Source organism: Hyla sarda, chromosome 4, assembly GCF_029499605.1.
Source record: "Hyla sarda isolate aHylSar1 chromosome 4, aHylSar1.hap1, whole genome shotgun sequence".
Classification (NCBI taxonomy): Eukaryota; Metazoa; Chordata; class Amphibia; order Anura; family Hylidae; genus Hyla; species Hyla sarda.
This window is the reverse complement of record NC_079192.1, coordinates 26,980,733-27,008,277: the sequence shown is the minus strand read 5'-3', so window position 1 is coordinate 27,008,277 and position 27,545 is coordinate 26,980,733. Positions and strand designations below refer to the sequence as shown.

Genomic DNA, 27,545 nt, shown 5'->3' with positions numbered 1-27,545 from the left:
GTACGGCAGCTCTACGGGGTAAGGTTCTGGGGCAACCCAGCCATGGCTGACAGCAGATTCCTAGATCCCTTTGATACCAAAGGAGGATCTATGGCAGTGTTTCCCAACCAGGGTGCCTACAGATGTTTCAAAACGACAACTCCCAGCATGCCAAGAGTTGTAGTTTCGAAACAGCTGGAGGCACCCTTGTTGGGAAACGCTGTTCTATGGCGTAGAAAACCCGTACTAACTACGTAACTTCAACGTCTGGATTTTCTGGACTTTAACGACGCAGGATGTAAACTATACGTCCTGGTGAGATGGTACTTAACGCACCAGGACGTACATTTACATCCTGTACGTAACCGCGAGCATCAGACCGATGCTCGGGTCATGCACAGCAGCTATCAGCAACCAGGGACCCGCCAGTAACAGCGCACATCAGCGATCGCGCTGATGTGTGCCATTAACCCCTCAAATGCCATTATCAATACAGATCACGGCAGTGCGGTCGCAAAAATGGATGACCGGATCTCCCAGCATGGCGGCCGGCGGTCCCCTCACCTGCCTCCGGCCGTCTCCAGGGATCTTCTGCTCTGGTCTGAGATCAAGGAGACCAAAGCAGAAGATCACTGATCAGTGCTATGCCCTATGCATAGCACTGAACGGTATTAGCAATTAAATGATTGCTATAAATAGTCCCCTATGGGGACTATTAAAGTGTAAAAATAAAATAAAAAATTGAAAAATCCCCTCCCCCAATAGAAATGTAAATTGTCCCTTTTTCCCATTTTACCCTCAAAGTGTTAAAAAAAAAAATAAAATTATAAACATATTTGGTATCGCTCTGTGTGGGTAAATATTCAAACTATTAAAATATAATGCTAATGATCCCGTATAGTGAATGGCGTGGACGTTAAAGAAAAAAGTCCACAATCTTATTCCCCCAAAAAATTGATAAAAAATGTATTCAAAGTTTTATATATGCAAATTTGGCATAATTAATAAGTACAGATCACGGCACCAAAAATGATCCCTCATACCGCCGCTTATACGGAAAAATTAAAAAGTTATAGGTCAGCAAAATAGAGCGATTTTAAACGTACTTCTTGGTTAAAAAGTTTGGGATATTTTTTATTTTTTTTAAAGCGGTATAATAGAAAAGTATGTAACCATGGGTATAATTTTAATCGTATTGACCCACAGAATAAAGCACACGTTATTTTTACCATAAATTGTACGGCGTGAAAACAAAACCTTGCAAAATTGCGGTTTTCACACAAATAGTTTTTTCTTTTGGTTGCGCCATACATTTTATGGTATAATGAGTGATGTCATTACAAAGGAAAACTGGTCACTCAAAAAACAAGTCCTCATACTAGTCTGTGGATGGAAATATTTTTAGAAGGCGAGGAGGAAAAAACGAAAACGTAGAAATAAAATTTGCGGAGTCCTTAAGGCCAAAATGGGCTGAGACCTTTAAAGAGAGTACCTGTTATCAACTAAACTTTCCCTAATCCCCCTCCCCATCTGTCCCTGTCTCTAACTCTATCTATCCCTAGCGTTTATTTGAATTAAAAACCACTTAAAATTACCTTTTTATGTTCATCTTCGGTAGCTCAGAGAGGAGCGTCTGAGAAGGGAGGAAGTGGGCGGGGCCCGGCAGGCGCGACGTCATCTGAGGCCTCGCCGGGCGGCTTCCGCCCTTCTTCCTCTATGCCGTATGCATATATACATAACATATATGGGGGGAAATCTTGCAGAGCTGCGCTCAACTGACTCTCAGCCAGCAGGTGCCGTCTCTCCTTGTCAGCGCCGCTGGCCTGCAGTGATGCGCACACAGCGCTCACTCTCGCCTGTCTAATTGACAGGCGGGGAGCTGTGCTGAGTATGAGATTTCGGACTCAGCCGCCAGGCCGGTTTTAGTCCGAAATCACTAAAAAAATAAGATTCCTAGGGAGACCCCTAGTGGACAAAAGTTTAAACACACAAAAGCGTACAGTTTTTTTTTATAGAACCCAATTAGAACATTAATCTACAGATATTCAACTATTAAATATATTTTTTTTTTGATGAGAGGTACTCTTTAAAGCGCAACTGTCATGAATTTGTACCCCCATAAACTAATCGCAGGGTAACAAAGTTCTTTATGATTACTCCCCCGATATACCTTTTACTGCTTTCTAGCAGCTTTTAAAAAATGCTTTATAAGACAGTCAGCAACAGTCGGATAGGCATGGCAATGGCCCACGCCCGCTATGCCTATCTCCTGTATGTCATCGCTAGGACCGCTGTGTGATTAGTCCCAGCACATAGGCCCCTTTATTATCCTTATCTGTGGCGGCGAACATACAAATGTAAAAAAAAGTAAAACAAGTGCAAGTTCTATCAGTTTACAGTGCCCGTTCTATCAGTTTACAGTGCCCGTTCTATCAGTTTACAGTGCCCGTTCTATCAGTTTACAGTGCCCGTTCTATATCAGTTTACAGTGCCCGTTCTATATCAGTTTACAGTGCCCGTTCTATATCAGTTTACAGTGCCCGTTCTTCTATTCTCCTATTAGGTTACAGTGCCGTCACAGCGGGTTAGCTTGCTTAGCAATAGGGATGAGCGAACTTACAGTAAATTCGATTCGTCACGAACTTCTCGGCTCGGCGGTTGCTGCCTTTTCCTGCATAAATTAGTTCAGCTTTCAGGTGCTCCGGTGGGCTGGAAAAAGTGGATACAGTCCCAGGAGACTCTTTCCTAGGACTGTATCCACCTTTTCCAGCCCACCGGAGAACCGGAAAGCTGAACTAATTTATGCAGGAAAAGTCAGCAACTGCCGAGCCAAGAAGTTCGTGACGAATCGAATTTACTGTAAGTTCACTCATCTTTACTTAGCAAGCGAAGAGCACTACGCTGTGCACTGGGGCTGGGAGTGAGTGCTTGCTATGAAAACTAGCCGCCTGCAGGCGGCTAGTTTTCATAGCAAGCACTCACTCCCAGCCCCAGTGCACAGCGTAGTGCTCTTCGCTTGCTAAGCAAACTAACCCGCTGTGACGGCACTGTAACCTAATAGGAGAATAGTAGAACGGGCACTTGTTTTACTTAAACATTTGTATGTTCGCCGCCACAGGTAAGGATAATAAAGGGGCCTATGTGCTGGGACCAATCACACAGCGGTCCTAGCGATGACATACAGGGGATAGGTGTAGCGGCCGCGGGCCATAGTTATTCCTATCCGACTGCTGCTGACTGTCTTATAAAGCATTTTTTTAGCCTGATAAAAGCTGCTAGAAAGCAGTAAAAGGTATATCGGGGGAGTAATCATAAAGAACTTTGTTACCCTGCGATTAGTTTATGGGGGGTACAAATTCATGACAGTTGCGCTTTAAGGGGTTAAAGTGTTACTGTCGGATGTAAAAACTTTTGACATGTTGTCCAGAAAGGTAAAATGTTTAGATCGCATCGGGTCTCGGTCCTTAGACCTGCTGCGAACGTGACCAATAGTGATGGAAGCATGAGGACTCCTCGACTGTCAATCAGATCAGACTATTTGAAAGCAGTGTTTTTCCCAACTAGGGTGCCTGCTGCTGTTGCAAAAGTACAACTCCAGGCATTGCAAGAAAAGCCAAAGGCTTGTTCGGGCATTCTGGGAGTTGTAGTATTGCAACAGCTGGAGGCACCCTGGTTGGGAAACGCCGCCTTGAAGTGAAAAATCGCTGGTCAGTGGCTTTGACTTGATGGTGCTGGCACTTGCGGACGCCATGTTTCTAACCTCTGTTTCTTTCTTTCCTAGTTCTGTGCTCCATTATTCTCTATGGAGGGTCACTGATCAAGGAGGAAACTCATCGGGTGAGTGCATTTCTGTGACCTCCGATCTTTAGATTATAGGGTCAGCTGTGTACGTAAGTTTTAGGATGCTGAAAATTTGAGATGTCCTGATACCTTTGCCAATACAGAGTACGGACACTTTTCAAGTACTTACTGGTAACAACTACTGATACTGATTACTGCTGCGACGCAGGAACACTTACCCCTACTCAAAGGCTGGCACGCCCACTCTATGTATCTCTATTTGAGAGCGCTCCTATATAGATGTGTATCAGCCGCCGCTTCGTGCAGAGGTCAACACACCCCCCTTCAGGGGACTGCCGGGGTCCCGTACAGGAGATAGCGGGGGTCCCAGTGGTTGGCCTCCTGTGATCCTTTGGATAGGGGATAAGTGTTCCTGCGCCACAGAACTCCTTTAAACGTCATGTGACGGCAGAGGTGGCTCTAGACAGTCATACATGAGGCCCTCATAGACACTCCTAACTAAGATGTGCCCCCTATTAGGTAGAAGACTACAATAGTTGGGTAGGAGATTCCCCTCCTATTAGGAAGAAGCCCCCAGAAGATATGTAGGTTATGAAATCCCCCTCCAATTATGTAAAAGATGCTCCCACCCTGAGGCCTCTACATCCTTTGCTGTGTTGCAGGACCTTTTCCAGTAAGCCAGGGTGGTGCAGGACCTGCTCTGCAATTAAATTACATCATCTCCGAGCAGGTCCTGCACCACTCTGGGTGACTAAACAAACAATGGTCCTTAGCTTAGGGAAGGTGCGAGGGATAGATATATATATATATATATATATATATATATATATATATGTATGTATGTATGTATGTATGTGTATGTGTATATGTATCGGCGCTGATAACACCGATATCTGGACTTCTCTACTAAAAACCCACCCTGACCTGCTCACACATTTGTTGGTTTTGTTACAATGTATCATACTAGAGGTAAGCCCTGAAACAACATAGATCTCTCTACTGCAGTGTTTCCCAACCAGGGTTCCTCCAGATGTTGCAAAACTACAACTCCCAGCATGCCTGGACAGCCTTTGGCTGTCCAGGCATTCTGGGAGTTGTAGTTTTGTAACACCTGAAGGCACCCTGGTTGGGAAACACTGCTCTACTGTCATCCTAATAGAGAGATATATACACATATATATATATATATATATATAATATATATATATATATATATATATATATATATATATATATATATATGTGTGTGTATATATCTCTCTATTAGGATATATATATATATATATCTCACAAATAGAGCTTGATTGTCCAAACAAGTGCTTTCGGAGCTCTTAAGGCTACTCTGATGCATTGAAACAACTTTGTTGTGTAGGCAGGATGGGGTCAGGGCCTCTGCTTGTTTTCAGACTAGTGCCACCTGGTGGTCATACTGGTATTTCTCATAGGTTCTCCCACCCTTAATGATTAAGGTCAGGATCCATCTATACCAGATCTTTCTCTTATCATCCTATTTGATCTCTACAGCGACTCCAAGAGCTGTCCATTCCTCTTCTGCTTCGTCTCCAGCAAGGTCCAGAACAATGGGTCGGTCCCTACGCCAACAGTGAGTGTCGGAAACAGCTGTATCGGTTGCTTCTGTCCCTGACGTTGACCCCCAGCCCTCGGCTCCCTCCACCGCTGCACTGTGCAGTCAGGATCTTCAGATTGGGGCTGACGGAGGAGAACTTGCAGGTAGGACGGCTGCCGTGACCGATGTGGGAGAGGAGCTGCTGTTTGTAGGGTTCTTCCTCAGCATTTGCCTGTTTTATTGCAGGTGTCCATGTTTTGTGCTGAGGCACTTGCTATCTGCAGGGTCTTAATTCACCCACGTGTGCCCAGCCTCCAGCGCCCGCTTCCACAGCAGGCGGGTCCTCGACCTCCTATTCAAGCAGATGTACCAGCCCAGCGACCCCCGGCTCCCCCGCTGACATTTCCTGCCCCTTTACCTGTAAATCATCTTCCCGTCAGGACCCCGCTCCCTCCACAACCCACAGAGCCTCCAGCTGCCCCATTGGTTCCATCGCCGCACGAGACTTTTGGTGGGAAGACCCCACGTCCCATCTTCATCCACTATGAGAAGGAAGAAACGTCTGATGTGGAGATTTCCCTGGAGAGCGATTCCGATGACAGCATAGTGATCGTTCCTGAAGGTCTCCTACAGAAGCCTGCCCCAAAATCTGAACCTTCCCCACCCTCCGCCAAACCCCCTACTGAAGAGACCTCCACACCCGAAGTCCCTGCCCAGCCTGTTGTGCCATCACCTACCGCAGCGGCGGCAGTACCACCACTGCCGGTCTGCCCCGGTCCTTCTCCTGCTCAGATGCCAGTTCCTGCAGAACTACCTCCGCCACCACCACCACAGGCCTCTGCCCCATCCGAGGGTGATATGGTCATCAACATTAATAGCACTGATGAAGAGGAGGAGGAGGAGGAGGATGAAGATGAAGAAGGCATGTATGACGATGATGAGGAAGAGGAATACTATGACGAGGAGGAGGAGGAGGAAGACTTGGAAGGACTGGAGGACGAGGAAGAAGACTTTGAAGATGATGAAGGAATGACAGAGGAGGAGGAGGATGAGGAGGAAGACCTGGATGCTGAGGGGGAAGAGGATGAAGGAGAAGAGGATGGGTTAATTGCGGAGGATATGCAGATGGCTCCCTCCATGGACTCCATGCAAGAACTAGTCCAACCCGTGCTGCACAATGCGGAGGCAGATGAGGGCCCCCCGCGTCTCTCCCCCGTCCAGGATGATGGTGGAGACACTGACCTTCTCATGCTGGTGGAGAGTGAAGAGCGAGAGCTGACAGGGGAGGGTGGTCAGGACAGGGTCTCTGAAAATGAAGTCACCTCCAGCCCGTCGCCTCCCCCAATACTGTCTCCACCTCAGGCTGCCGCCCCCATACGGGAGGACGAGGAGGAGGAGGAGACTGTAGTGCCTGACATCACAGAGAGTGAACCCATCCCGGAGGCCGAACCCCCTGCTGTGGAGGAAGAGCCGATCAGAGAGGTAGAGGAGGAGGAGGAGGAGGAGAAGAAGCAGAAGCCACTGGTCCTGGTGGGGGAAGAGGAGGAGGAGGATAATGCCATAGAGGAGACGGAGGTGAGTGCACATACTAGTCCTATGGGATATAGAGAGGGACCTTTATATATTGCTCCATTATCTCCCTCCTCGTGGAGTAGACAGTGACCTGGTTACACTTTATATATAGTGATTGGAGCCCTTAAGTCAGACCCAAGTGCGGGGGGGATTTTGGCAGTTTTCACCCGCTAACAGTGGCCGCCATGGCTAAGAAATATCAGACAAGTTTAGGCTACTTCACATTGAATCTGAAAGGAGACATCCATAGCCAATAAGTCAGTCACGAGTGTCCTTTCTTACAGCTTTTACTTTCCATGAATTGTCTTGATTTTGAGTGATTATATTGCTGATTCTCTCCCCACACAACCACCTAGTTCTCCCCCTACAACATTGCATGCCACCTAGTGCTCCCCCTACAACATTGCATGCCACCTAGTTCTCCCCCTACAACATTGCATACCACCTAGTTCTCCCCCTACAACATTGCATGCCACCTAGTGCTCCCCCTACAACATTGCATGCCACCTAGTGCTCCCCCTACAACATTGCATACCACCTAGTGCTCCCCCTACAACATTGCATGCCACCTAGTGCTCCCCCTACAACATCGCATGCCACCTAGTGCTCCCCCTACAACATTGCATGCCACCTAGTGCTCCCCCTACAACATTGCATGCCACCTAGTGCTCCCCCTACAACATTGCATGCCACCTAGTGCTCCCCCTACAACATTGCATGCCACCTAGTGCTCCCCCTACAACATTGCATGCCACCTAGTGCTCCCCCTACAACATTGCATGCCACCTAGTGATCCCCCTACAACATTGCATACCACCTAGTGCTCCCCCTACAACATTGCATGCCACCTAGTGCTCCCCCTACAACATTGCATGCCACCTAGTGCTCCCCCTACAACATTGCATGCCACCTAGTGCTCCCCCTACAACATTGCATGCCACCTAGTGATCCCCCTACAACATTGCATACCACCTAGTGCTCCCCCTACAACATTGCATGCCACCTAGTGCTCCCCCTACAACATTGCATACCACCTAGTGCTCCCCCTACAACATTGCATACCACCTAGTGCTCCCCCGACAACATTGCATACCACCTAGTGATCCCCCTACAACATTGCATGCCACCTAGTGCTCCCCCTACAACATTGCATACCACCTAGTGATCCCCCTACAACATTGCATGCCACCTAGTGCTCCCCCTACAACATTGCGTGCCACCTAGTGCTCCCCCTACAACATTGCGTGCCACCTAGTGCTCCCCCGACAACATTGCGTGCCACCTAGTGATCCCCCGACAACATTGCGTGCCACCTAGTGCTCCCCCTACAACATTGCATGCCACCTAGTGATCCCCCGACAACATTGCATGCCACCTAGTGATCCCCCGACAACATTGCATGCCACCTAGTGATCCCCCGACAACATTGCGTGCCTCCTAGTGCTCTGCCTACAACATTGCATACCATCTAGTGCTCCCCCTACAACATTGCATGCCACCTAGTGCTCCCCCGACAACATTGCATGCCACCTAGTGCTCCCCCTACAACATTGCGTGCCACCTAGTGCTCCCCCTACAACATTGCATGCCACCTAGTGATCCCCCGACAACATTGCGTGCCTCCTAGTGCTCCCCCTACAACATTGCATGCCACCTAGTGCTCCCCCTACAACATTGCATACCACCTAGTGCTCCCCTTACAACATTGCATGCCACCTAGTGCTCCCCCTACAACATTGCATGCCACCTAGTGCTCCCCCTACAACATTGCATGCCACCTAGTGCTCCCCCGACAACATTGCATGCCACCTAGTGATCCCCCGACAACATTGCATGCCACCTAGTGCTCCCCCTACAACATTGCATGCCACCTAGTGCTCCCCCTACAACATTGCATGCCACCTAGTGCTCCCCCGACAACATTGCATGCCACCTAGTGATCCCCCGACAACATTGCATACCACCTAGTGATCCCCCTACAACATTGCATGCCACCTAGTGCTCCCTCTACAACATTGCATGCCACCTAGTGCTCCCCCGACAACATTGCATGCCACCTAGTGCTCCCCCGACAACATTGCGTGCCACCTAGTGCTCCCCCTACAACATTGCGTGCCACCTAGTGCTCCCACACATTAGCCTCTTAGTAGATTAATACAAGCTATTGTCCTCTGTTATCAACAATCTCACGTTCTGTTTTTCTGTTGGCTCCAGGACGACCTCCGTGATGCAGAATCCATGTTGGCGGACTTCATTGACTGCCCGCCAGATGATGACAAAGACCCCACACCCCTGGTCACGTGACATCACTGCCTCCCTCACCCTGCTCACTGCTACCCTTGACCTGTTTTTTTTTTATTTTTTGTTTTTTTTCCTTTAAATATTTAAGTGCCCACCATCTATGGATGATGGTCTGTCCCCTGCACCCCCCTCCTCTTTGTTTAAACTACTCCCAGCTCCACCTGTGGTAAAACAACAAATCCCAGCTCAGGGCTTGATGGGAGTTGTAGTTCTGCCATACCTGAAGCTTTGTAGTTTTTATTTTTTTATTTTTTAAACTTTTATCACCCCATCTGGTTTTTTCGTTGCGGCTCCGTATGTAAATTCTGGGCACGGCGGGTATTGATATTTTGGGGGGAGGGGATGGCTGCTGGCAGGTGATGGACGTCTGCACTTAGTTATATGGATGCGTCAAAGGTTTCTTCGTTTTTGTTTTGTTTCACACACACGACAGATTTTTTATTTTTTGTTCTTTTTGGCAATAAAATCTGGGATGTGGCTGCGTTTCCTGTTTCAGTTGTTGAAGGTTGCGACCCAGATCTTGAATTTATTTTCATCCTGTATCTGGTTATCCAGAATGTATATCTGATAATCCGGAATTTCACCAGAGCGGAGAAAAACAAATTGTGTTCATAAAGAAGCTTCACATTGAGCGAATGTTAAAGGGGAATTTTAGGATTTTTATTTTTTCTTCAGCATTCGAGCCCTAGATACAAGTTATTATACTTTGTGTAATAAGCTTCTATTACCTTTTGTGCGGTGTTTGTCCCGTTTTCAAGTGCTGCAGTGCAAGTGTTTTTATTTTACCGTTGTCTCTGACCTTTCCCAGGATTCCATGCTGCCAAAGACAATGTCATAAGCCACATGGTCTCTCGGTGGCATGGTTATGGATAGCAGGGTGGAAAAGAATTTCCTAAAGGGGTACTCAGTCCTAATACACCTTATCCCCTATCCAAAGGAGGGGATAAGATGTCTGATTCCGGGGTGGGGGGCGCTGTTGATACGACTCCTGCGACAGTTTGCTCCGTGCACCGTATGACCGTGGTGCCTCGCCGGAGGCGAGGCACCACGGTCAAACGGTGCACGGAGCAAACTCTGCTCCGTGCTGGATGATGGGCAACCAACACTGTCACGCCCCCTCCATTCATGTCTATGGGTGAAGACGTGACAGCTCGTACTATCCTTCACGCCCCTCCCATAGATATGAATGGAGGGGGCATGATGTGAGTTTACAAACATGGAATCCCCAGGCTTACGTGTTTGAGAACGCTGCAGTGTGTTATCCCCCTATGCTCTGGGTACCCCTTTAAGTAATGCTATCCACACGCCCTCCTGGAGACCATGTGAATTATGACACACAAGCATTCTGGGAGAGGTCCCAGTAAGTATGAATATAGCAAGAAAGTGGCCTGTACGTACTCGCTAGCTGGTCATGTTTGGGCCATTGAAATAAATAGGGATAGCTGCCATATGCCACAGTATATGTTGGCACCTGTGAGGTATAGCTGGGACTTACTTTAACCTAGCCTACGTGCGTTTGCTGCAGAAACGGCTGCATCAGGCTATGTTCACACAGTGTAGACTTGCATTGAGGGGGTGGGGCGTGACATGAGGGGGTGGGGCTATGACATCACGAGCTCCAGGCGCCCGCTCCAGCGTTCGGAACAGTTTGTTGCAAATGCTGAGCGGTGGACTACCCCTTTTAAATAAACTTTATTGCCCTTTACATACATATAATTTTCCAAACATGATCAGATTTTTATTTTTTAGTGAAAACATTTATGAAATTTACAGCTGTACGGTTTTTTGATACGATTTTTAAATCGGATACTAAACAATTTTTTTCAATACGATTGTATACGATTTTAGGTGATCAGATTATGTCCGATCTTACTGTGTGTTAATCCGATGGTAAAATCGTGTTGTGAACCAGGACTAAGTCGTGTAGTGCAGCCTCCAAATGGATTGAGATCTGGAATTTGGAGGCCAAGTCACCACCCTGATCACTTTATGAAGTCAGGGGTTGGGGGCCATTGTCCTACTGAAAGAGGCCGCTGCCATGAAGTCGGGTTGGGGGCCATTGTCCTACTGAAAGAGGCCGCTGCCATGAAGTCGGGTTGGGGGCCATTGTCCTGCTGAAAGAGGCTGCTGCCATGAAGTTGGGTTGGGGGCCATTGTCCTACTGAAAGAGGCCACTGCCATGAAGGAGGGAGTTGGGGGCCATTGTCCTACTGAAAGAGGCCGCTGCCATGAAGGAGGGAGTTGGGGGCCATTGTTCTGCTGAACGAGGCCGCTGCCATGAAGGAGGGAATTGGGGGCCATTGTCCTACTGAAAGAGGTCACTGTCATGAAGTCGGGTTGGGGGCCATTGTCCTGCTGAAAGAGGCCACTGCCATGAAGTCGGGTTGGGGGCCATTGTCCTGCTGAAAGAGGCCGCTGCCATGAAGGAGGGAGTTGGTGTGTACAGTGGTTAGGTAGGTGGTACATGTCATAGTAACCTCCACATGAGGCCAGGACACAAGGTCTCCAGCAGAATGTTGTCCATCAGACCATCCCCGCCGGTTTGTCTTCTTCCCATAATGCATCCTGCTACCATCTCTTCTCCAGGTAAGTGACATGCACCCGGCCGTCTACATGATGATTCATGTGATCCATCAGACCATGCCGCCATATTTCGTTGTTCCAGTTCTAATGCTCGTTGTCCTCTTTAGACACATTCAGTGTTGGACATGGGGTCAGCATGGTGTATAATGATTTTTCATGGCGCCGTTCACTCTTTCAATGGCGCTTTCTTGGAACTGCATTGCCGTTGATGGCGGATGCCAAGTGCTCCTGACAGCATCTGATACAATTGCCTTCATCCTCCATACAGAATGTCGACCCAGAATTTTTCCCGGCTGATATTCTGTCCTTGGGGCCTGTCCACACTGCAGAGTTTCCATGAGGAGAAATTCTGAACCCATGTCGTCACTATTGTTGGTGGCACTTGCTGCGGTCCCCATAAGTAACTGCTTGGTACTGACTGCAAGACATTCGAGGAAACTGCGGTGGCTTTAAGGTTTATGTGATTTTCCTACATATGTTGCCTCAAAGGCCTCTGCATGAGTCTCAAGGCATGTCCCAACTGCCCCCACCCCCGCCCAAAAAAATACATATATACAGTCATGGCCGTAAATGTTCACACCCCTGAAATCTTTCTAGAAAATGGAGTATTCCTCACAGAAAAGGATTGCAGTAACACATGTTTTCTATACACATGTTTATTCCCTTTGTGTGTATTGGAACTAAACAAAATAAGGGAGGAAAAAAAGAAAATTGGACACAATGTCACCAAACTCCAAAAATGGTCTGGACAAAATTATCGGCACCCTTAACTTAATATTTGGTTGCACACCCTTTAAAAAAAATAAATATAACTGAAATCAGTGGCTTCCTATAACCATCAATAAGCTTCTTACACCTCTCAGCCGGAATGTTGGACCACTCTTCCTTTACAAACTGCTCCAGGTATCTCTTATTGGAAGGCGCCTTTTCCCAACAGCAATTTTAAGATCTCTCCACAGGTGATCAATGGGATTTAGATCTGGACTCATTGCTGCCACTTCAGAACTCTCCAGCTCTTTGTTGTCAACCATTTCTGGGGCTTTTTGACGTATGTTTGGGGTCATTGTCCTGCTGGAAGACCCAAGATCTCGAACACAAACCCAGCTTTCTGACACTGGGCTGTAAAGTGCGACCCAAAATCCATTGGTAATCCTCAGATTTCATGATGTCTTGTACACATTCAAGGCCCCCAGTGCCAGAGGCAGCAAAACAACCCAAAACATCACTGACCTCCACCATATTTCACTGTAGGTACTGTGTTCTTTTCTTTTTAGGCCTTCTTTACCAAAAAGCTCTATCTTGGTCTCATCTGTCCACAAGACGTTTTCCCAGAAAGATTTTGGTTACTCAAGTTCATTTTGGTAAAATATAGGCTTGCTTTTTTGTCTCTGTGTCAGCAGTGGGGTCCTCCTGTGTCTCCTCCATAGTGTTTCATTTAAATGTGGACGGATAGTTTGCGCTGACACTGATGCCCCCGGAGCCTGCAGGACAGCTTGAATATCTTTGGAACTTGTTTGAGGCTGCTTATCCACAATCCGGACTATCCTGTGTTGACATCTTTCATCAATTTTTCTCTTCCGCCCACATCCAGGGAGATTAGCTACAGTGTCATGGGTTGCAAACTTCTTGATAATGTTGCTCATGTTAGCTTTTTGTCCTCCCTTTTTTGGTTTGGTTCCAATACACACAAAGGGAATAAACGTGTAGAGCAAAACATGTTTTATTGCAATCCTTTTCTGTGGTAAATACTTAATTTTCTTGAAAAATTTCGGGAGTGCCAACATTCACGTGTGTGTGTGTGTGTGTGTTATATATACACACACCCCTATGTAACTGTACAGTGTCACTATAAAGCTGCCTGTTTATACCCCCTGACACTGCTATCGATAGATGTCAGCCCTGCCATTATATATATATATATATATATATAGTGTAACACAGCCATGTACTTACTAACAGCACTATATAATAACCCCTCCACATCCTGACCATATACACTGTATCTACTATGAAACCAATATTACCCCATATGACAACCCTACAGAGGTAGATACGAGTACAACACAGATATATATCCCGTGGTGACTCTCAAGTGATATCTATGATTAGTCTCATTTTCATTTCTTTATCCATTTCTTCAGATGACCCTGATGACTTCTCCCAAATGTGACTAGTCCCTGCACAGTATACTCCATAAGTGTCCCATAATGATATAACTACTACTATCCTCACCATAATACCTCGGCCTCACAGTGCCCCATGCAGTAATGATGCCCCTGATATACACTGATTAAATAAAATAAAGGGAACACTTACACAACACAATGTAACTCCAAGTCACTGACACGTCTGTGAGATCCCACTGTCCACTCAGGAAGAACACTGACAATCAATTTCACATGGAACAGACAACAGGTGGAAATTATAGGCAATTAGCAAGACACCCCCAATAAAGGAGTGGTTCTGCAGGTGGTGACCACAGACCACGTCTCATTTCCTATGCTTCCTGGCTGATGATTTGGTCACTTTTGAATGCTGGCGGTGCTTTCACTCTAGTGGTAGTATGAGACGGAGTCTACAACCCACACAAGTGGCTCAGGTAGTGCAGCTCATCCAGGATGGTACATCAATGCGAGCTGTGGCAAGAAGGTTTGCTTTGTCTGTTAGCGTAGTGTCCAGAGCATGGAGGCGCTACCAGGAGACAGGCCAGTACATCAGGAGACAGGGAGGAGGCTGTAGGAGGGTAACAACCCAGCAGCAGGACCGCTACCTCCGCCATTGTGCAAGGAGGAGCAGGAGGAGCACTGCCAGAGCCCTGCAAAATGACCTCCAGCAGGACACAAATGTGCATGTGTCCACTCAAACCCAGCAGTCAAACCCCCCCCCCCCCCCCTGATCTGACACTTACCCTCTATCCTTAGGATTAGAGATGAGCGAACTTAAAGTAAATTCGACTCGTCACGAACTTCTCGGCTCGGCAGTTGATGACTTTTCCTGCATAAATTAGTTCAGCTTTCAGGTGCTCCGGTGGGCTGGAAAAGGTGGATACAGTCCTAGGAGACTCTTTCCTAGGACTGTATCCACCTTTTCCAGCCACCGGAGCACCTGAAGGCTGAACTAATTTATGCAGGAAAAGTCATCAACTGCTGAGCCGAGAAGTTTGTGACCAATCGAATTTACTGTAAGTTCGCTCATCTCTACTTAGGATAGTAGATAAGTTTTTATAAACGGGAGTTCTCCTTTAATGCCCCCTGATATATAATAATATTTCCTGATATATTAACAATGCCCCCTTAATATATTTAGAATACCCCTCAATATATTTATAGTTCCTACCCATATATTATAATGCCCCCAAATATATTAAGAATCCCCCCCACTAATATATTAAAGGGATACTCCACTGCTCAGCGATTGAAACAAAATGTTCCGAATGCTTAGAGCTGGCGCCGGGAGCTCGTGACGTCATAGCCCTGCCCCCTCATGATGTCATGCCCCGCCCCCTTAATGCAAGTCTATGGGAGTGGGGCGCGAAGGCTGTCACGTCCCCTCCCATAGACTTGCATTGAGGGGCGGGGTGTGATGTCATAAGGGGCGGGGTTATGATGTCACAAGCTTCCGGCTCTAAGTGTTCGGAACATTTTGGGGGAGATTTATCACAACCTGTCCAGAGGAAATGTTGACCAGTTGCCCATAGCAACCAATCAGATCGCTGCAATCCGATTGGTTGCTATGGGCAACTGGACAACTTTTCCTCTGGACAGGTTTTGATAAATCTTCCCCCTTTGTTCCAAACGCTGAGCAGCGGCGTACGCTTTTAACCCCTTAAGGACCAAGTCCATTTTGGCCTTTAGGATCGGGCCAATTTTTATTTTTACATTTTTGTTTTTTCCTTCTCTTTTAAAATCCAAAACTCTTTTATTTTTCCCTACTGACCCATATGAGGGCTTGTTTTTTGCGCAAACAACTGTACTTTGTACTGGCATCTTTCATTTTACCATAAAATGTACGGCGCAACCCAAAAAAATATTATTTGTGGGCAGAAATTTATAAGAAAACTGCAATTTTGCAACTTTTGAGGGGTTTGGTTTTTACGCAGTGCACTTTATGGTAAAAATGATACATTATCTTTATTATGTAGGTCAATGGGATTTAAATTATACACAATTTACGTGTTTCTATTATTGTCTTTTTTATTTTTCTGTATACAGGGATCAGGGATGTATGAGGCTTATTTTTTGTGTGTCTTTGATTTTTTTTTTTTTTTACGTTTACGCCATTAACCAAGCAGCCACATTAACATATTTTAATTGTCTGGACATTGACGCACGCGGTGATACCAAATATTTGTTTTTGTTTTTTTTTGTAAAATGGGAAAATTAAGGGGGGTTTCATTTTTTATTAGGAGAGGGGGGGGGGGTTTAAATAATTTTAGAAACTTTTTTTATTTTTTATTTTTTACACTTTTCAAGTCCCCATAGGGGACTTTTATATGTAATGATTAGATTGCATTTACTGTATAATGCTATACCTATGGCATAGCATTATACAGTGTGGTCGGTTGTCCACTGATATAGCTTGGCTAGGGCAGGCTACATCATTGTATCGGCGATTGTGCGGCAGGTAATGGGAGCCTCCTCCGCCATTTTGGCTCGTGTGACGTAATCGTGTTCCGAGAGCTCCACTAAGCTGCTGGCATCTTCCACTTTTTAGATGCCGCAATCGGCATTGATCATGGCGTCTAAAGGGTTAAATGCCGGGCAGCAGCCGACACTCACTGCACTGAAGCGAGCGGAGCCCCTGCACTTGCTTCAAAGCCGCTTAAGGATTCAGGGCGTACAGGTATGCCATTGGTCCTTAAGTACCAGGACGCAAGGGCGAACCTGTATTCCTTTCGTCCTTAAAGGGGTACTCTGGTGGAAATATTTTTTTTGTTAAATCGACTGGTGCCAGAAAGTTGAACAGATTTGTAAATTACTTCTATTAAAAAAATCTTAATTCTTCCCGTACTTATTAGCTGCTGAATACTACAGAGGAAATTCTTTTCTTTTTGGAACACAGAGCTCTCTGCTGACATCATGACCACAGTGCTCTCTGCTGACACCTCTGTCCATTTTAAGAACTGTCCAGAGTAGGAGAAAATCCCCATAGCAAACATATGCTGTTCTGGACAGTTCCTAAAATGGACGGAGGTGTCAGCAGAGAGCACTGTGCTCATGAAGTCAGCAGAGAGCTCTATGTTCCAAAAAGAAAACCATTTCTTTTGTAGTATTCAGCAGCTAATAAGTACTGGAAGGATTAAGATTTTTTAACAGAAGTAATTTACAAATCTGTGTAACTTTCTGGCACCCGTTGATTTAAAAAAAAAAAAATTCCACAGGAGTACCCCTTTAACAGGTTAATTATGGCCATACAGAAGAACCTAAAATGGGTAATACTTACCTGGTCCAGGTTCCTGCGATGTATGCAGCAGCTCCTCTCTTCTCTTCAGCTCTGCAGCCTATGAGCCGCAGGGCCGGGATCCCAGAGCCGGCGTGATGACATCATATCACTGCGCCGGCCTGTCGGGGATCGCGTTGTAGCGGCTCATAGGCTGTAGAGCTGAAGTGGCTGCAGCCTATGACAGTGAATGGTGGTCCAGCGGCTCCATAATTCTACTGTACTGCACATGGCGGAGGCAGATACAGTGAGGGGGTGGCTGGATTAATTCCCGCTATGGTGTCACCCCAGTGCTCAAGTCCTGCAGGAACACGTGGGAACTGAGTTCCTGCACTTTTTTTTTTCCACAGCAGGAACACTGTTCCCATTAGCAGGAGTCCTGCAGGACCAGCCCTTGAGTGGAAATGTTTGGTGAGTTCCCACACTGGTGTCACCTCACTACACAGTGTGCCCCGCTGCGGTAGGCACCATGGCTCCATAGACGGCAATGCAGCTTGGGCAGAAATGTGCCTTAAAAATGAACGATTGGTCTCTTTGACGGGTCCCGAATCTTTTCTGTGGTGGATTATGTATGTGTGAATATACCCTTAGGGCCCATACACCCTACAGCAGTAGTCTCCAACCTGCGGACCTCCAGATGTTGCAAAATTACAACTCCCAGCATGCCCGGACAGCCAACGGCTGTCCGGGCATGCTGGGAGTTGTAGTTTTGCAACATCTGGAGGTCCGCAGGTTGGAGACCTCTGCACTAATCTCTAAGTGACTGAGTAGGACCACACAGACATGCACCGTCTTCAAAAATCAGTGTTTCCCAACCAGGGTTCCTGCAGCTGTTGCAAAACCACAACTTCCAGCATGCCTGGACAGTCGAAGGAGTTGTAGTTTTGCAACAGCTGGAGGCCCACAGGTTGGGAAACACAACAATGCAATTCCAAGCCGGTTCCGCCGTTCATGTACATGATCTGCTTCCGATTTTGGGGGGAAGATTTATCAAAGCCTGTGTAGAGGAAGAGTAAAAAAAAAAACAAAAAATAAAGAAGCGATCTGATAGCGCTGATGTCCGCCATTAACCCCTCAGATGCAGTGATCAATAGAGATCACGGCAATGCGGGTGTTATATTGGATGATCAGATCGCCCGCGGGATCTGATCATCTAATATGGCGGACAGAGGTCCCCTCACCTGCCTCCGTCCATCTCCAGGGGTCTTCTGCTCTGGTCTGAGATCGAGCAGACCAGAGCAGAAGATCTCCGATAACACTGATCAGTGCTATGCCCTATACATAACACTGAACAGTATTAGCAATTAAATGATTGCAGTAAATAGTCCCCATACGGATATAAAAAAAAGCATTAAAAAAATAGGTAAAAAATTAGAAAAATCCCCTCCCCCATTATATTATGATAGTTTTGACATTTTACGCACACAGCGATACCACATATGTTTATTAATTTATTTTTTTTACGCTTTTTGGGGGTAAAATGAGAAAAATGGACGATTTACATAATCATCCCTTTTTCTAATTTTTTCCCCTAAAAGGCGTAAATTTTTTTTTATTAATAAACATATTTGGTATCGCTGTGTGCGTAAATGTCCAAACTATCAAAATATAATGTTAATGATCCCGTACGGTGAACGGCGTAAACATTTTTAAAAAAAGTCAAAAATTGCTGCCTTTTTGTCACATTTTATTCCAATTTTTTTTTTAATTATTTATAAAAAGTGATTTAAAAGTTTCACATATGCAAATGTGGTATCAATAAAAAGTACAGATCACAGCGCAAAAAATTAGCCCTCATACCGCTGCTTATACGGAAAAATGAGAAAGTTGTAGGTCAGCAAAATAGAGGGATTTTAAACGTACTAATTTGGTTAAAGTTTGAGATTTTTTTTAAATGGTACAATAATAGAAAAGTATGTAATTGTGGGTATCATTTTAATCATATTGACCCACAGAATAAAGAACACATATCATTTTTATTGTAAATTGTACGGCGTGAAAACAAAACCTTCCAAAATTGCTGTTTTTTTTTAAATTTCCCCACAAAAATAGTATTTTTTTTGGTTGCGCCATACATTTTATGGTAAAATTAGTGATGTCATTACAAAGGACAACTGATCACGCAAAAAACAAGCCCTAATACTAGTCTGTGGATGGAATTATAAAAGAGTAAAAAAACGAAAACGTAAAAATAAAATTGGCCTTTTAACCTCTTAAGGACGCAGGGCGTACCTGTACTCCCTGCGCCCAGTCCCAGTATACAACGCGGGGTCCTGCCGTGACCCCGCGTCACACCGGGTTGGTCCCGGCGGCTAATGATAGCCGGGACTCTGGGCTAATAGCGTGCGGTACTGATCGTTGGGCCGAGCGCTATTAATCCTTTAGACGCGGCGATCAAAGTTGATCGCCGCGTCTAAAATGAAAGTAAAAGCTTCCCGGCAGCTCAGTCAGGCTGATCGGGACCATTGCGATAAAATTTGCGATGTCCCGATCAGCTAGCACACGAGCGGACGTCTCCTTACCTGTCTCAGTTGCGTCCGATTGGCAATTGATTGCTCAAGCCTGTAGCTTAGGCTTGGAGCAAACAATCGCCTATAACACTGATCAATGCAAACCTATGGCTTTGCAGTGAACAGTGTATAAGATCAGTGTGTGCAGTGTTATAGTCCCCTATGGGACCTATAATACTGCAAAAAAAAAGTGTAAAAAAAAAAAGTTAATAAAGGTCATTTAACCCCTTCCCTAATAAAAGTTTGAATCATCCCCCTTTTCCCATAAAAAAAACTGTGTAAATAAAAATAAACGTATGTGGTATCACCGCGTGCGGAAATGTCCGAACTATAAAAATGTATCATTAATTAAATGTCATGGTCAATGGCGTACACGCAAAAAAATTCCAAAGTCCAAAATAGGGTATTTTGGTCACTTTTTATATCATGAAAAAATGAATAAGTCCGATCAATACAAAAATGGTACCGCTAAAAACTTCAGAAGACGGCGCAACAAACGAGCCCTCATACCGCCCCATACATGGAAAAATAAAAAGTTGTAGGGGTCAGAAGATGACAATTTTAAACGTATAAATTTTCCTGCATGTAGTTATGATTTTTTCCAGAAGTCCGACAAAATCCAACCTATATAAGTAGGGGATCATTTTAACCGTATGGACCTACAGAATAAAGAGAAGGTGTCATTTTTACCGAAAAATTTACTGCGTAGAAACGAAAGCCCCTGAAAGTTACAAAATAAAAAATTTTCGTCAATTTTGTCGCACAATGACTTTTTTTCCGTTTCTCTGTGGATTTTTTGGTAAAATGACTAAAGTCACTGCAAAGTAGAATTGGCGCAAAAAATAAGCCATAATATGGATTTTTAGGTGCAAAATTGAAAAGGTTATGACTTTTAGAAGGTGATGAGGAAAAAATGAAAATGCAAAAATGGAAAAACTCTGCGTCCTTAAGGGGTTAAAGCCACAGTATTCACGCATGCACTACTAATCCGCGCGTGCATGTTTATGACCTATGGTCTAGCGTTCCCTTGACTGTTGCAGAACTACAACTCCCATCATGCCCCGACAGCCGAGCTGTAGTTTTGTAACAGGACGGAGAACACACCGCTCTATATGTACTCTGCCGTAATCACGTGACACTCGCAGTCATGTGAGAAACGACAGCGCGGATTGTCCCCTCCCTCTTCCTGTAGACTTTTTTTTTTCCCCGTCTCTGTAGCCACGCCTTCTTCCGCGTTGTCGGCCAATAAGAGCGCGGCTCGCGGTCGCAGCGTCAGTCAGCTGACCGGGGCCCCGGGATAGTCGTAGGAGATCGTAGCTCGGTGTCGGTCATGGTGTCTCTGCTGTGCTGCGGGCCCAAGCTGGCCGCCTGCGGGATCGTGCTGAGCGTGTGGGGCGTCATCATGCTGGTGAGTGTGCACGGTGCCCTACCCTGTCGCTGCGTTATTCGTGCGGTTATAGGCTCACGTTCATACATTGCGTCTGAGGGTGACACCCTGTCATCTCCAAGCACAAGGGGGCGACATGACCTCTTTATACTCCAATTTGACCTTCTCTTATTGGTCACGTGATGTCTTTTATTAGGAGTTCCCCTTTAATAATTATATATGACTATTAGGGAAAGGTGATAAGATGGGTCAGGTCAGTAAGGGGTTAAATTATAGCCCAGGTTGGTTAACCCTTTTATTGCTTCTGTCATTGCGCTGTCCATTCCCACCTACTTCTCTTTTTCAGTACGAGGGGTCATGTGATGTTATGTCGTTCCCCAAAATTATAGTTGGGTTTTTTTGTTTTTTTTCCCAAAGGATTATGGGAAATATTTTAATATATTTAAATATTATATATTTTTTATTTAATAATAAAAAAAACTACTTGTTCAAGGGATTAAAATGGAGCAAAATCCACTTATCCTGGTACGCAAAATTATTTTACCCCAAATAGTGTAAATAAGGTCTTTATTAGATAATTTACTTAGTTTTTGCACTATTATTTTTTTATTTTTTATTTTCTTCTTTGCTCTCTAATAGCTATAAGTCTCTTATTTTTCCATCTACAGACCCTATGAGGGCTTTTTTTTATTTTGGGGGCAGCGATTCACCCCACTAGCCCACCAGGGAGCATTCACATAAGGATTGACCGATTATGGGATCGGCCGATATTCCCGATTTTGAAAGTTATCGTATCGGCCTCTAACATGGCGATAATGCGTCCAGCTCCTCACGACAAAACAAGGCGCGCGCACAAATCGCGGGACTTCAGTCCCAGCCCTGAAGCAGTGGAGGATCCAGGGGTGGGGTAATGGAGCAATTGCCCCCGTCCCCTCCCTGACAGCCGACAGATGTCCCGCTCCACCATTCTTTCACCTTTCTCACACACTCTTCCATTCTTGCAGTGGGAGTGAGAGCTGCGGGGACGACATCCATGGCAGGCTGGTGTGATGACATCACTGCGCCGGCACCCGGAGATCACGTCCCCGCAGCTCTATCATACTGCAGCGGGTGAGAAAGGGGACCACTGCTCGGGCGCGGTATGGATGGGCAAATTATATGTGAGGGGCACAGGACAGGGGGGGGGCATTATATGTGATGGGCACAGGACCGGGGGGGCATTATATGTGAGGGGCACAGGACCGGGGGGGGCATTATATGTGAGGGGCACAGGACAGGGGGGGGCATTATATGTGAGGGGCACAGGACAGGGGGGGGCATTATATGTGAGGGGCACAGGACCGGGGGGGCATTATATGTGAGGGGCACAGGACCGGGGGGCATTATATGTGAGGGGCACAGGACCGGGGGGCATTATATGTGAGGGGCACAGGACCGGGGGGCATTATATGTGAGGGGCACAGGACGGGGGGCATTATATGTGAGGGGCACAGGACGGGGGGCATTATATGTGAGGGGCACAGGACGGGGGCATTATATGTGAGGGGCACAGGGCAGGGGGGCATTATATGTGAGGGGCACAGGACCGGGGGGGCATTATATGTGAGGGGCACAGGACAGGGGGGGGGGCATTATATGTGAGGGGCACAGGACGGGGGGGGGGGCATTATATGTGAGGGGCACAGGACGGGGGGGGGGCATTATATGTGAGGGGCACAGGACGGGGGGGGGGCATTATATGTGAGGGGCACAGGACCGGGGGGCATTATATGTGAGGGGCACAGGACCGGGGGGGCATTATATGTGAGGGGCACAGGACAGGGGGGGGCATTATATGTGAGGGGCACAGGACAGGGGGGGGCATTATATGTGAGGGGCACAGGACCGGGGGGGGCATTATATGTGAGGGGCACAGGACAGGGGGGGGGGCATTATATGTGAGGGGCACAGGACAGGGGGGGGGGCATTATATGTGAGGGGCACAGGACAGGGGGGGGGGCATTATATGTGAGGGGCACAGGACGGGGGGGGGGCATTATATGTGAGGGGCACAGGACGGGGGGGGGGCATTATATGTGAGGGGCACAGGACGGGGGGGGCATTATATGTGAGGGGCACAGGACGGGGGGGGGCATTATATGTGAGGGGCACAGGACGGGGGGGGGGGGCATTATATGTGAGGGGCACAGGACAGTGTCCCCCCCCCCCCCCCCAATTCTTTTTATAGAAATCCTTGAGTCACATGATGAGAGAATCACATGACTATTAAGGCTTCATTCACACAGTGGAATTTCTGAGCAGAATCCGGTGGAAAAAAAATTCCATTAATTTCCATGGGTTTCAGCAGCACCGTGCACGCGGTGCAAATATCTGGTGCAGAAGTTCAAATTCCAGACCTCTGCAGAAAGGATAGATGTGTCGGTTCTTTCGGGGGAATCCGCTTAGAAATGTATTGCCGTCTATGGAGATGGAGCGTTTCCGAGCGGTCCTAGTGCCGACTGATGAGTTGATGCTTGCCGTAAATATTCTGGCTCGACGTCTTAGGAAACGTTACCCCATAATGAGGGGATAAAAGGCCAATGAGAAAAAAGACTGTACTAATATGTGCCAGAAAAACTGCATTTTCGGGGTGCAAAATAAGGAGGGGCTATAAGTCTATAAGACCCGTCCCCCCTAACCAATGGTCTTCAAACTGTGGGCCTCCAGCTGTTGCCAAACTGCAACTCCCAGCATGACCGGACAGCCGTTGGCTGTCCGGTCATGCTGGGAGTTGTAGTTTGGCAACAGCTGGAGGTCCACAGTTTGGAGACTACTGGCCTAACCTGTTGCAAAACTACAACTCCCAGCATGCCCCAACAGCCTAAGGGCTGGCACATTGTAACGATCTGTCAGCACTGAACACTATTGTATCCCAGTCGGCTCTAGATGGGAATCTGGTTTCCATACACTGAAGGCAAGCAGAGATGTTGCAGTAAGGAAGAAAATAAAAATAATAATATAAAATACATTTAAAAAAAAAAGCAAACTTAAAAACTTCTCATAATTCTTACACTAGGGGGTGCTGTAGTCTTGTTCTGTGACTTTGTATTACAATACAAAACAGTAATACAGTAACCAGTGCGTCTCCGGGCATGCTGGGAGTTGTAGGTAGCTTTGCAACAGCTGGAGGCACCCTGGTTGGGGGAAACACTTCTCTATACAGTATACAGGGATACGTGCTGCAGTGTTGACTGTATACAGGAGCAGCAGAGCGGTGTGTACAGTAAGCAGAACACCCTGTGTGTACATGTAAACCCTGCACCGGCACAAACCAGCCAGGACTATATACTCCCAGAGCAAGTGGGTGACCTTGTACCCCCCCCCCCCCCCCCCCCTTAAAAAAAAAAAAAAAAAAAAAAAAAAAGTATATACATCTACAGTGAAATCTCCCTTAGGGGACACCTCCCAATACTGCAGAGTCCAATAAGACTTAATGTATTTACACCCTGCGAATAGGGGACATTCCCAATAGGGGGGGACAAAACACTCCCAATAGGGGGCATCCAGGCTTATGTTCCGGCCCTACCTTGTACACAGGGCCACCATCAGGGGGTACAGCCAATACCCCAGTAAGGAGCCCAGGCCCCCGCTGCACCCCCTGCAGAAGATCGATGTTTAAACAGTGGTCTCCTGTGTCTGTAAGTCCGCCGACAACATCATTAACCCCCCCCTCCTTCCCTGATTCCCCCCCCCCCCGTGCCACTTTATTCTCCCTGTGCTAAATCATCCCCCCTTTATTACTCCCTGTGCCACATCATTTCCTCTTGATTCCCCCCCCCCCCGTGCCATTTTATTCCCCCCCTGTGCATAATAAAGGGGGGTGGGGGGGTGAAATGGCACAGGGGGATTAAGGGGAAATGATGCGGCACAGGGGGTAAGGGGGGGGGGGAAATGTTGCACAGGGTATAACGGGGGGGGGGGGGGATGAAATGATACGGGGAGGGATAAGGGGAGATTAAACAACACTGGGAGATTGTACTGTAATATGGCTTTTTATCATGTTTTATAGGTAATTACACTCTGGAGTGAGTACAGGACGGTATTCAGACGTTTTTGAGCCTTTTTTTTCTCTATAGGGGACACCTCTCAATAGGGGACACCTCTCAATAGGGGACACTTTTTCTTTCCCCGATATTGGGAGATTCTACTGTAATATAATAAAAATTAATTTATATAATTTTTTTTTTTCTCTATCTCTGAATAATTTTATTTATATTTCTGGCATGTTTATATATCAAACCAAAGAGATGACTGCAGGCACTTGATTGTTTTATGAAGGGGTTAAATGTGCCCTACAGGGGGCGCTAAGGGACAGAATCGCCATGTAATGCTGAATGGGGGCTCCTAGTCATTTTTTTTTTTTTTTAGGGATTTGGATGAACCCTATTGAGCAGTGGCGCCCTCTGGTGCCATGTTAGACCCTAAATCAGCGTTCTCCAAACTATGCACGTCCAGCTGTTGCAAAACTACAACTCCCAGCAGGCCCGGACAGCCGAAGGCTGTCCGGGCATGCTGGGAGTTGTAGTTTTGCAACAGATAAAGGTTCACAGTATGGAGACCACCATTGTAGACGTCATCTTCTTCTCTTCTTTGATGTTCCAGGTTCTTCTTGGAATCTTCTTCAACGTCCATTCCGCGGTCCTGATAGAAGACGTCCCGTTCGTGGAGGCCGACCTGTTTGATGAGTGAGTTGTGTACCCCCCCCCCCCCCAAACGCGCATGCTCCCAGGGTCCGAGCTGCCGCTGACCCGTCTCCTTCTCTCCCGCAGCCCCAAGCCTCCCACCAAGCTGTACGGCCTATACGAGCAGGTCTCCTACAACTGCTTCATCGCCGCCGCCATCTACGTCCTCCTGGGGGGCTTCTCCTTCTGCCAGGTGCGGATGAACAAGAGGAAAGAGTACATGGTCCGCTGAGCGAGCGTCCGCCCTGACCCCTCCCCCGACACCATGAGGACTGTGTAATGAGGCACAGATGGATGAAGCTTCCCCTAGTGTCTTCTTCTGCCCCCATGTGGACCACCAGGACCAGGACTCCCATCATCCATGGTGGTGAAGCTCCACCCACCGGCGCTTCACTCTTATGTGGAGACCATGAGACGACATCTCCAGCCCTCGGGGTCTCCTAGATCTGGAGGGCGATACCTTGGATATGACTTGCACACATTCCCGAGACCCCCGTCCATTCATCTCCTCAGTGCCCCCCAGACCCTCCTCTCCCTGGTCTCTTCTGACCCCCTCCCCCCCCTCTTCTTCTACTTGTTGTTCTTCTGAGATGTTATTTAAGATACAAGATGTAAATGTTTAATAAAGTGATGAGAGTCGTGTGAGATGTACAAAGCCGAGTGCTGATCTATAGAGGGGGAACAATAATCCTCCTGAAATGTTCTGTGCTGCTGCAGAACATCCCCCCCCCCCAATATATCAGTAGAATCATCTGAAATCCTCTGTGCTGCTGCGGCCCCTTCTGACCTCCCACTTGTAGCCATTCACCTCCCTGCAATGACCCTTTCATAGAATTACATGAACCCCTGATAAGATCGGGGCAATCCTACACTGAAATCCTCTGTGCTGCTGCAGAACATCCCCCTCCCCCATATATCAGCATAATCATCTGAAATCCTCTGTGCTGCTGCAGAACATCCCCCCCCCCCAATATAGCAGCAGAAGCATCTGAAATCCTCTGTGCTGCTGCAGAACATCCCCACCTCCCCTCAGCAGAATCATCTGAAATCCTCTGTGCTGCTGCAGAACATCCCCACCTCCTATCAGAAGAATCATCTGAAATCCTCTGTGCTGCTGCAGAACATCCCCCCCCCCCCCCCATATAGCAGCAGAAGCATCTGAAATCCTCTGTGCTGCTGCAGAACATCCCCACCTCCCCTCAGGAGAATCATCTGAGCTTCTGCAGAACATCCCCACCTATCAGAAGAATCATCTGAAATCCTCTGTGCTGCTGCAGAACATCCCCACCTCCTATCAGAAGAATCAGAGCTGCTGCAGAACATCCCCACCTCCCATCGGCAGAATCATCTGAGCTGCTACTGAACATCCCCACCTGAAATCCTCTGTGCTGCTGCAGAACATCCCCACCTCCTATCAGAAGAATCAGATGAAATCCTCTGCTGCTGCAGAACATCCCCACCTCCTATCAGAAGAATCAGATGAAATCCTCTGCTGCTGCAGAACATCCCCACCTCCTATCAGAAGAATCAGATGAAATCCTCTGCTGCTGCAGAACATCCCCACCCATATATCAGCATAGTCATCTTCTAAAATCCTCTGTGCTGCTGCAGAACCTTCCCGCTTCCCATCAGCTTATTTCTCTCCTGATATCCACTGTGCTGCTGCAGAACATCCCTACCTCCCC

At 47.0% G+C, this 27,545-nt stretch overlaps 2 protein-coding genes across 2 annotated transcripts in view; both read left to right on the top strand.

The window, feature by feature from the left end:
* LOC130367335 (proline-, glutamic acid- and leucine-rich protein 1-like) overlaps positions 1 to 9,695 on the top strand; it is a gene marked incomplete at its 5' end in the record, with an annotated part of 35,047 nt that extends 25,352 nt beyond the window's left edge. The window contains 5 exon segments of the mRNA XM_056569744.1: positions 6 to 18; positions 3,761 to 3,816; positions 5,305 to 5,511; positions 5,594 to 6,922; positions 9,134 to 9,695. Coding sequence (XP_056425719.1) covers positions 6 to 18; positions 3,761 to 3,816; positions 5,305 to 5,511; positions 5,594 to 6,922; positions 9,134 to 9,223 — 1,695 coding nt within the window.
* Positions 9,696 to 21,003: 11,308 nt separating this feature from the next.
* RNASEK (ribonuclease K) lies at positions 21,004 to 26,502 on the top strand. Its single transcript, XM_056569111.1, has 3 exons — positions 21,004 to 21,160; positions 25,781 to 25,863; positions 25,948 to 26,502. The coding sequence occupies exons 1-3, from the start codon at positions 21,083 to 21,085 to the stop codon at positions 26,090 to 26,092; spliced, it is 306 nt and encodes a 101-aa protein (XP_056425086.1). The 5' UTR covers positions 21,004 to 21,082; the 3' UTR covers positions 26,093 to 26,502.
* The last annotated feature ends 1,043 nt before the right edge of the window (positions 26,503 to 27,545 follow it).

Coding starts and splice junctions, on each gene's coding strand:
- RNASEK (XM_056569111.1), top strand. CDS start 21,083: ATGGTGTCTCTGCTGTGCTGCGGGCCCAAGCTGGCCGCCTGCGGGATC. Junction 21,161..25,780: donor TGTGGGGCGTCATCATGCTG/GTGAGTGTGCAC, acceptor TTGATGTTCCAG/GTTCTTCTTGGAATCTTCTT. Junction 25,864..25,947: donor GAGGCCGACCTGTTTGATGA/GTGAGTTGTGTA, acceptor TCTCTCCCGCAG/CCCCAAGCCTCCCACCAAGC.